Source organism: Canis lupus, chromosome 9 (genome assembly GCF_003254725.2).
Source record: "Canis lupus dingo isolate Sandy chromosome 9, ASM325472v2, whole genome shotgun sequence".
NCBI classification, from domain to species: domain Eukaryota; kingdom Metazoa; phylum Chordata; class Mammalia; order Carnivora; family Canidae; genus Canis; species Canis lupus.
In genome coordinates, this window is record NC_064251.1 from 22,718,105 (window position 1) to 22,728,833 (window position 10,729).

Consider the following 10,729-nt stretch of genomic DNA (forward strand, 5'->3'; position numbering starts at 1 on the left):
ATTACCCCAATTGTGGTGTTGCTATAATGGGTGTATGCATATATCCAAACTCCACAAAATATATATATTAAATCTATGTGCTTTTTTTTTCTATGTGCTTTTTTTTTTGTATTTTCAGTAAACATGAAGGAAAACAAAATATATAAAAATTTGTGACCTAGTTTTACTCCTAAGAACTGTTATTTGTTTCCCATCAAAAAGTCTAGATAGTGGGTTATGAATCACATTGGGGAGGGCGTGTGTCCTAATAGTATTATTCTCACACAAGTATATCCCTTATTTCACATTCAAAACGTCCCTGCCCAAATAACCCAAATAAATGAGCTGCCAGAATGAAATGCCCCCTTACATTTCCAGGTCACCAAAAAGAATCTGGACCCATAAGAACCAGTATCAACCAAGGCTACACATGATGCGCTAAGCAAAATCAGACTAACACATATGCCTACATATATGGTATATGTTTTTTTATAATAAATTTATTTTTATTGGTATTCAATTTGCCAACATACAGAATAACACCCAATGCTCATCCTGTCAAGTGCCCCCCTCAGAGCCCGTCACCCATTCACCCCCACCCTCCGCCCTCCTCCCCTTCCACCTCCCCTAGTTTGTTTCCCAGAGTTAGGAGTCTTTATGTTCTGTCTCCCTAACTGATATTTCCCACACATTTCTTCTCCCTTCCCTTATATTCCCTTTCACTATTATTTATATTCCTCAAATGAATGAGAACATATAATGTTTGTCCTTCTCCGATTGACTTACTTCACTCAGCATAATACCCTCCAGTTCCATCCACGTTGAAGCAAATGGTGGGTATTTGTCATTTGTAATGGCTGAGTAATATTCCATTGTATACATAAACCACATCTTTTTTATCCATTCATCTTTTGATGGACACCGAGGCTCCTTCCACAGTTTGGCTATTGTGGACATTGCTGCTAGAAACATCGGGGTGCAGGTGTCCCGGCGTTTGGTCTCATTCATTTGGGGAATATAAAAAATAGTGGAAGGGAATAAGTGGAAAGGAAAAAAAAGAGTGGGAAATGTCAGAGAGGGAGACAGAACATGAGAGACTCCTAACTCTGGGAAACGAATTAGGGGTGGTGGAAGGGGAGGTGGGCAAGGAGTGGGGGTGACTGGGTGACGGGCACTGAGGGGGGCACTTGACGGGATGAGCACTGGGGGTTATTCTATATGGTGGCAAATTGAACACCAGTAAAAATTAAATTCATTAAAAAATAAAAATAAAAAATAAATTACACTACCGTGAGCTCCTTTGATGATTCTTTCCATAGCATGTTGCCATTGTTTGTATATCTGTGTGTGTGGCACGGGTGCTTCCAGTAACCTGAAAGAACATGGAGGAACTTGACAGAGGCAGTTCCTCAAAGCTTGAATGAACAGAATAAAGGAGCAGGTCTCTAAGCCTTGGGCCTTCAGTATCAACATCATCAGGATACTTGCTAGAAATGCCAAACCTCAGGCTCCTCGTGTAATCAGAACCTCTAAGATTTGTCCCAAACATATTTAACAAGCCCTTTGGATGATTTGCTGAATGCTTAACTTGCACTATCATGAGTGGAGAATGTGGAGAAATGGCAACTAAAAGAACTTATATTGACTAAGAGCCATTCACATTTCAAAGGGATCAAAAAACAGAAATAAAAGGCATTCAAATTGGCAAAGAAGAAGTCAAACTCTCCCTCTTCACCGATGACATGATACTCTATATAGAAAACCCTAAAGACTCCACCCCAAGATTGCTAGAACTCATACAGCAATTTGGCAGTGTGGCAGAACACAAAATCAATGCCCAGAAGTCAGTGGCAGTCTATACACTAACAATGAGACTGAAGAAAGAGAAATTAAGGAGTCAATCCCATTTACAATTACACCCAAAAGCATAAGATACTTAAGAATAAACCTAACCAAAGAGGTAAAGGATCTCTACCCTAAAAACTACAGAACACTTCTTTTTTTTTTTTTTTTTTATTGGTGTTCAATTTACTAACATACAGAATAACACCCAGTGCCCGTCACCCATTCACTCCCACCCCCCGCCCTCCTCCCCTTCCACCACCCCTAGTTCGTTTCCCAGAGTTAGCAGTCTTTATGTTACAGAACACTTCTTAAAGAATTTGAGAAAGACACAAAGAGATGGAAAAATATTCCATGCTCATGGATTGGAAGAATTAATATAGTGAAAATGTCAATGCTACCCAGGGCAATTTACACGTTTAATGCAATCCTTATAAAAAAACCATGGACTTTCTTCAGAGAGTTGGAACAAATTATTTTAAGATTTGTATGGAATCAGAAAAGAACCTGAATAGCCAGATTTTAAAACACAAACCCCGAATTTTAAAACACAAAACCATAGCGGGGACATCACAATGCCAGATTTCAGGTTGTACCACAAAGCTGTGGTCATCAAGACAGTGTGGTACTGGCACAAAAACAGACACATACATCAATGGAACAGAATAGAGAATCCAGAAGTGGACGCCCAACTTTATGGTCAACTAATATTCGACAAAGCAGGAAAGACTATCCACTGGGAAAAAGTCTCTTCAATAAATGGTGCTGGGAAAATTGGACATCCACATGCAGAAGAATGAAACTAGATCACTCTCTTGCACCATACACAAAGATAAACTCAAAATGGATGAAAGATCTAAATGTGAGACAAGAATCCATCAAAATCCTAGAGGAGAACAAAGCCAACACCCTTTTTGAACTTGGCCACAGTAACTTCTTGCAAGATACATCCATGAAGGCAAAAGAAACAAAAGCAAAAATGAACTATTGAGACTTCATCAAGATAAGAAGCTTTTGCACAGCAAAAGATACCATCAACAAAACTAAAAGACAACCTACAGAATGGGAGAAGATATTTGCAAATGACGTATCAGATAAAAGGCTAGTTTCCAAATCTATAAAGAACTTATTACACTCAACACCAAAGAAACAAACAATCCAATCATGAAATGGGCAAAAGACATGAACAGAAATCTCACAGAGGAAGACACAGACATAGCCAACAAGCACATGAGAAAATGCTCCGCATCACTTGCCATCAGGGAAATACAAATCAAAACCACAATGAGATACCACCTCACACCAGTGAGAATGGGGAAAATTAACAAAGCAGGAAACCACAAATGTTGGAGAGGATGTGGAGAAAGGGGACCCCTCCTGCGCAGTTGGTGGGAATGTGAACTGGTGCAGCCACTCTGGAAATCTGTGTGGAGGTTCCTCAAAGAGTTAAAAATAGACCTTCCCTATAACCCAGCAGTTGCACTGCTTGGGAATTACCCCAAAGATACAGATGCAATGAAATGCCGGGACACCTGCACCCTGATGTTTCTAGCAGCAATGTCCACAATAGCCAAACTGTGGAAGGAGCCTCGGTGTCCATCGAAAGATGAATGGATAAAGAAGATGTGGTTTATGTATACAATGGAATATTACTCAGCCATTACAAATGACAAATACCCACCATTTGCTTTGACGTGGATGGAACTGGAGGGTATTATGCTGAGTGAAATAAGTCAATCAGAGAAGGACAAACATTATATGGTCTCATTCATTTGGGGAACATAAAAAATAGTGAAAGGGAAAAAAGGGGAAAGGAGAAAAATGAGTGGGAAATATCAGAGAGGATGACAGAACATGAGAGACTCCTAACTCTGGGAAACGAACTAGGGGTGGTAGAAGGGGAGGTGGGCGGGGTGTGGGGGTGACTGTGTGATGGGCACTGAGGTGGGCACTTGAAGGATGAGCACTAGGTATTTTCTATATGTTGGCAAATTGAACACCAGTAAAAAATAAACATTTAAAAAATAACCCATGTGCTATTAATTTCCCAGCTCTGGAGGTAAGTTCTAAAGAGAGGCACATTCTGATTATTCAACATTTTCTTTTTGCTCCATTGAAGAGTATTTTTAATTAAGAATGAGGCAAGAAAAAAAGAAAGAGACTAAAATTTTCAGGATCAAAAGGCCATCCAGAGACATGCAATACAAAAATATATGACAGCAAAACTAACAGCCACTAAACCCTAAATCAGCACAGTGACAGGAACCATATAGGTAATATGCCTGCCACGGTTCAAGGGTAGAGAACATGACCGGGGGTTAGAAACGTTGAGGAAAACCCATTCCAGTGGCAGAGATGAGCAGCATCGCATCACACAAACACACACACACACACACACACACACACACACACACACACACAACTGTCTCCTTCCCCATTGCCCAAAAATGACCCACAATATAGGGTCTTTTCCTCTTGTCTCCTGCCACTTCCCACATGCCACACTATGCACATGGGATGTCCTCCCCACTGGTCATTGGAAGAAATGCATGACCAGAAATCTGTTGGCCCTAATCCCATCCTGCTATAGGATACAGGAGGGGACAGAAAGAAATAAAATTGCAAATGCCACCTATCACTTGACAGCCCTCTGTGGAGGAAGACGAGAGTGGTTCAGGAGATGCCAAGGGTGTGAGTCAGGAGGAAAAGTAGACCAGTTTAATGTATCACATCTAGAAAAGAAAATTAGTTTCCATGAATACAACAAATGCAGACAAACATTATTGTATAATCTGACAATTACTTAAATAGTAGGAAAACAAAAATAAGGAAGACGTGTTGGCAAGTCACTGTCTTCAGGCAGTATATAAGAGGCCATGGCAGAATGAGACTCCCAAACTTCACACCTTCACTCCCCTGGAAAACACACCCAGAACCTCCACTCTCTGACACCATGGTCAACTCCTGTTGTGGCTCCGTCTGCTCTGAGCAGGGCTGTGGCCAGGAGACCTGCTGCCGCCCCACCTGCTGCCAGACCACCTGCTGCAGGACCACCTGCTGCCGCCCAAGCTGCTGTGTGTCCAGCTGCTGCCGCCCCTCCTGCTGTGGTTCCAGTGGCTGTGGCTCCAGCTGCTGCAGGCCCAGCTGCTGCATCTCTAGCTGCTGCCGCCCCACCTGCTGCCAGACCACCTGCTGCAGGACCACCTGCTGCCGCCCCAGCTGCTGTGTGTCTAGCTGCTGCCGCCCCTCCTGCTCCAGTTCCAGCTGCTGTGGCTCCAGCTGTTGCCGCCCCTCCTGCTGCATCTCTAGCTGCTGCCGCCCCTCCTGCTCTAGTTCCAGCTGCTGTGGCTCTAGCTGCTGCAGGCCCAGCTGCTGTGTGTCCAGCTGCTGCCGCCCCACCTGCTGCCAGACCACCTGCTGCAGGACCACCTGCTGCCGCCCCAGCTGCTGTGTGTCCAGCTGCTGCCGCCCCTCCTGCTGTGGTTCCAGTGGCTGTGGCTCCAGCTGCTGCAGGCCCAGCTGCTGCATCTCTAGCTGCTGCCGCCCCACCTGCTGCCAGACCACCTGCTGCAGGACCACCTGCTGCCGCCCCAGCTGCTGCGTGTCCAGCTGCTGCCGCCCCAGCTGTTACTAGACCACCTGCTGCTGCCCAACCTACTCTGGGGGTTCTTGCTGCTGAGTATCTTGGCCAGCATCCCACTGTCTTTCATCAACCAGTCTTCTTGATATAGTCCAACTAAGAGCTGAAGCATGAGAGGCCAACCCTCAATCCTCCGTTCCGAGGGACTTTTCAACTGAGTTGGCCTCCAAATATACTCACTCCCCCATCACCAATGCCCTCCTCCTCACCTCCCTTCTTACTAGCTCCCTCCCAAAGGAATACAAAGCTTGAGTTTTCTCTGAAATCTGTCAACCAACATGTCATCCCAATCACATTTTTGTTTCTGGCCAGATTGTCTCATATGGAGATGTTCCTATATCTTGAATAAATCTTAATTTTCCAGGCATACACATCAAAAGCCTTCGCGTCTCATTATTTTTCCTTCCTGAATTGTTATCCTTAGCTGTCAACTGTTCTGGTGTTCCCTGCAGGAAGAGGGGTCCACGGCAGTTGACTTTAGGATTTCCACCTCTATCCCCTCAGGACTCTCCATGAGGACATTGGAAGGAGGTTGTTTACAGCAAGTACCTGGAACTCTCTGCTGAGGGCTTTGTCTAGATGAAGGAGCAAGCTCTCAGCAGGCCAGAGGTAGGCAAAGCAAGTGTCCAAGAGAAGTCCTCAACCAATGGGCAGCAGTTGGCTAGGCGCTCTAGCCTCTTTCCTCTAAGTGGAGCATAGGAGACCACACGTCCTCGGTGGGACTGAACCCCAGCCACCTCTGGGTGTCATCTGCTCTTGAAACCATTCTGGATTGACATCCATCTCTTTCCTGGTCACTTCTCAGATTCCCTGTGACACTTACTGAGATGCTCTCCCAAACAAACTACTTGTCCTCAAACCTCTGTGTCGGAGTCTGCTCCTGAGGTCACCCTAACACCAGTGGTCCCAATCTCAGTAGCAGTCCCTTCAAAACATTTCCATACCATATGAGTGGTACCAATGGCGACAGTCAACTCCTGAACTAATTTTTCACTGAAGCATGAAAGCTTTTCATGGTGGGCTGCTTCTTCTGACAGTTTTTTGTACACTTGTTTTTAGACTATTAGTCTCCAACGTTTTAAATGTTATCATATATGCTGAGGGATAGGACACACTCCCATGAGTGATACAGCTCACCATCTTCACAACCTTCTCCCTAAAGGAGGCTTCTTTAGGGGGAACTGTCCCAAGCTGTGATTATGACATGGCATTACAATAAACAGAGGCTGAAAAAGAGAATCTTGCATGACTGGTGTATAAGGAAGAGTTCCAGGAGGAATCAGTAAGAAACTGAGGGAAACAAAATAGGAGTCTAAAAGAATCTAATGCAAAATGTGGTTCCAGTTCAATTCTACCCTCATATTGTGACCCCAGAGAGGAGGGGTATGGACTGTTTACAAACCTGCTTCTCTTAGGAGCAAGGGAGTTGGGACCTTGTAGTCCTCCATCACTTATTACTACCTTTGGACAACTTTTGAAGTAGAGAAAGGAGAGAGGAGGCTGACTTTCAGTGGCTGTTTGACCTAGTTTAACATTTATACCTACAGAAGAGTGTGGGTAAATAGTGTGTGCCTATAGTATTCTATACTGGCAGTATCTTGTGGTTCAGGGCATTTTTGGAAGGAATCTTATGGGATATTATGTATCTACCTCTAGGTCCGCTCATGTCTATGAATTTCTTTCATTAATCTCACTTCTTGTGGTTTGTGTCAATTTTGAGAAAAACCTGGAAGAGGAGAGTGAAGTATGTGGTTCCTCTGCTCCTTTAGCTGACTTGTCCAGGGAATTGACCTAGATCCCCATCCCTGAGAACCCTGAGTCCCTTGTTCCTATATCTTCTTCAGGCTACATTACTTGCACATCTATAGTTAATCCTGGAAATATGTATACCAAGGATTTACTTTTAGATCACCTCCTGGTCTCCATAGCTCCTTTCTCTGCTTGCTGATCTCCTGGCACTAGAAACCCAAGGGGATAAGGTGACATCCAGAACTTTTATTCCAATAAGAACTTTACCATGTCCCCGGAGATAGCACTCTTCTCTTATAGCTGAGACCCGTTGGTGCACAAAGCCTATAATTATGGGATAATGAGGTACAATTCCACAAATGAGTACTGGGAGTGAAGATGAGTAGGTAACTCCTATATCCCGGTATGGATTATTGTATTCTAGTGGGGGTATATTGGCATTTTGTATATTTAGCACTCATGGTCATCTCATATCCCATATCCCACAGCATCCAGATATATGAATACTGCAGCTTCCCCTGTATATGGTTATATATTTATTTGGAAAGTTTTAAAGAAATTTCTACTATAAATACTTGTTGTTGTTCTTTAGCCTGGGTGACTGGCCTCTATTGATGGGTCAATGCATTCTAGGTCTGAGAACTGGCTCAGGTCTGAAAACTGCATGAGGGATCACATGTTTTGGGGGACCACTGACATCAGCTTTTTGTTCATGTACTCCCTAGTTCTATAGAGGTTAAGCTAAAAAACTTAAGGTATAGAGCTTAAGGTACAGTATACCTATAACCTATTTGGTTGCCTATATCCTATTCTGGGGACACCATGTTCTATTATCCATATTGATAGGTAGATCCTTGAGGTTCACATATCATTCTGTCCCCTTTGTCATTCCAACCTTGTTGGCCATTACATCATTATACTCCTGTTACTTCCTAGAGTTAAATGCTGCCACCTGACCTCCACTATTCTGAGATATATCATGCCCATTATTCCTAGGGAGATCAGTTCTCTGATAGTATTCCCTACTACAACCTCTGAATTCAGAATAATAGACACTATTTTCTCAGTGATGCCACTGACTCCCATGCCTGATAATGCCTTATTACCTCAGTAAAGAGAGTGCCTTTGAGACCTACTAGGGATCATATTCAGCCAGTTGCCCTTTCTGAGCTTGTGACTACTGTATTCTAACATATCCACCTCTCTGCACCTTTTGATCCCTTTTCCTCATCTGTGTGTGGTGTGTGCTAGATAAATCTGTACTGGATATGCATTGTTATGTAACATTACCTCACTTTTTAGCCTCTTAAAATGACACAAACTTATTACCTCACAGTTTCTGTGGATCAGGAATTCCCTGTTGTTCATTTGGGTTCTCACAAGGGTTCCTCAACTGATTACCTGGCATTAAGTCTCATCTGAGGTCTCGATTGGGGAAGAATCCACTTTCAGTTTCACTCATGTGATCCTTGGTGGGATTCAGTTCCTTGAGGGCCACTGGAGCAAGGACCTCTCTTCCTTGCTGGTTGGTGAATGGAGACTGTGCTCAGTTATTGTAGCCTTGTAGGGCTACAAGGATCTCTCCCACATAGCGCTTGGCTTCAACTAAGCTAGTGAGAGAGAGAAAGAGTTGTCTTTCAGATGAAAGTCACAGTCTTTCATAACTCAGTCCTTTAATGTTGCCATATGATGTTTAGAAGCAAATTATTTAAGGGGAAGGAAATATGTAAAACCATGAACACCAAGAGGTGGAAAGCTTTGAGCCTTCCTGGAGTCTACCTCAGAACTGGCACATAATATTGAAAGAATCAAAAGACATATAAGATTCCTTTATACAAAATTTGAAAACATGTAAAACTAAACTATATCGTTTAGGGATGTATAACCAGGTGGTTAAATCATGAAGAAAATTAATGAAAAGATCATTAAAAATCTAGTTAGTGATAATCTATATAGTGGAAAGAGGGGGATGTGGTCCAGAAGTCATATCATGGGCTATTTTGGTGAAGACAACATTTTATTTCATGACTTGGGAATTGGGTATATAGTATTTGTGCCAAAATTATTATATTACACATGTATATTTTATACACTATGCAGTATATGTGTTTTTCATAAGAGTTTTTATAAATTCAGTGTAGACTGAAATAGTTGCTCTATTTACAGTTAAAAAGGAATATTCAATTATGCACTGATTGAACCTACAGTTGACCATTGAATGATACAGGTTTGAACTGCCTGAACCCATTTATAGGTGGATTTTTAAAATAAATACAGTGCAGTAGTCTAATATATTTTCTCTTCCTTATGACTTTCTTAATAACATTTTCTTCTCACTAGCTTACTTTATTATAAGAGTTCAGGGATCCCTGGGTGGCGCAGTGGTTTAGCGCCTGCCTTTGGCCCAGGGCACGATCCTGGAGACCTGGGATCGAATCCCACGTCGGGCTCCCGGTGCATGGAGCCTGCTTCTCCCTCTGCCTATGTTTCTGCCTCTCTCTCTCTCTCTCTCTCTCTGTGTGTGTGTGTGACTATCATAAATAAATAAAAATTAAAAAAAAAGATTTATAAAAAAAGGGAGTTCAGTATACAAGACACATAACACACAAAATGTGTGTTATTTGACTATGTTATTGGTAAACTTACCGTCAAGAGTAGGCCATTAATAGTTCTGATTTTAGGGAGTCAAAAGTTAAGTGGGGATTTTCAACTCCACAAGGGATGGCACCTCTAACCCCTGTGTTGGTCAAGGGTCAACTGTCATTAAAGAACTGAAGGAAAGTTCACCAGTGGTATATGGGCATTTATATGGCTAAAATATTGCTTTAATTATATATACTACTACTATCAAAACTGATAATATTGTTAATGTGTATCTTTATATGTTTTAATAGAGCTCAAGAGGCGGGGCAAGATGGTGGAGGAGTAGGGGCTCACCTGGCCCCACCAACTTACCTAGATAATTTTCAAACTGAACACCTATAAATTTGACCTGAGATTTAAAGAGAGAACTGTCAGAACGCTACAGAGAGAAGGGTTTTCACTTCTAACAAGGTAGAAAGGTGGAAAAAAATAAAATAAAAGAATCAAGTAGGGAGGGGCTCCGCAAGAGTAGGGCTAAGGCCAGTGCAAAAGCCTCAGCTCCAGAGAAGCAAGAACTTTAAAAAATTGGCACCACATTCTTCCCAGATGGAAAAGTGCTTAGCAGGGAAATTGGGCAGAATCATAGGAGGGGCAGTGAGGCCTCCAATTTTCCGGAGTCACTAATAGAGGAGGTATGCCCTGGGGAAAGCCCACCACAAACTGTGGGTCGATCTTGGTAAAGGACTGGAGCGCTCGCCCTTGGGGCATCTGGGAGAAGCTGGTGGGTCAGATAGCCGTGCCCCCCAGGCACTCTTCAGAGTGTAGGGATAGAGGGAACATAACTCAGTTTCTTAAAAGCCATCTACAAAATGCCCACCGCAAATATCATTCTCAATGAGGAAACACTGGGAGCCTTTCCCCTAAGAGCAGGAACAT

At 43.0% G+C, this 10,729-nt stretch overlaps 1 protein-coding gene across 1 annotated transcript; it reads left to right on the plus strand.

Annotated features, from left to right (window-relative positions):
• The first annotated feature begins 4,732 nt into the window (after positions 1 to 4,732).
• LOC118355828 (keratin-associated protein 4-12-like) lies at positions 4,733 to 6,066 on the plus strand. The gene has a single exon (XM_035721386.2). It carries the CDS (start codon positions 4,775 to 4,777, stop codon positions 5,453 to 5,455), a length of 681 nt encoding a protein of 226 aa, XP_035577279.1. The 5' UTR covers positions 4,733 to 4,774; the 3' UTR covers positions 5,456 to 6,066.
• The last annotated feature ends 4,663 nt before the right edge of the window (positions 6,067 to 10,729 follow it).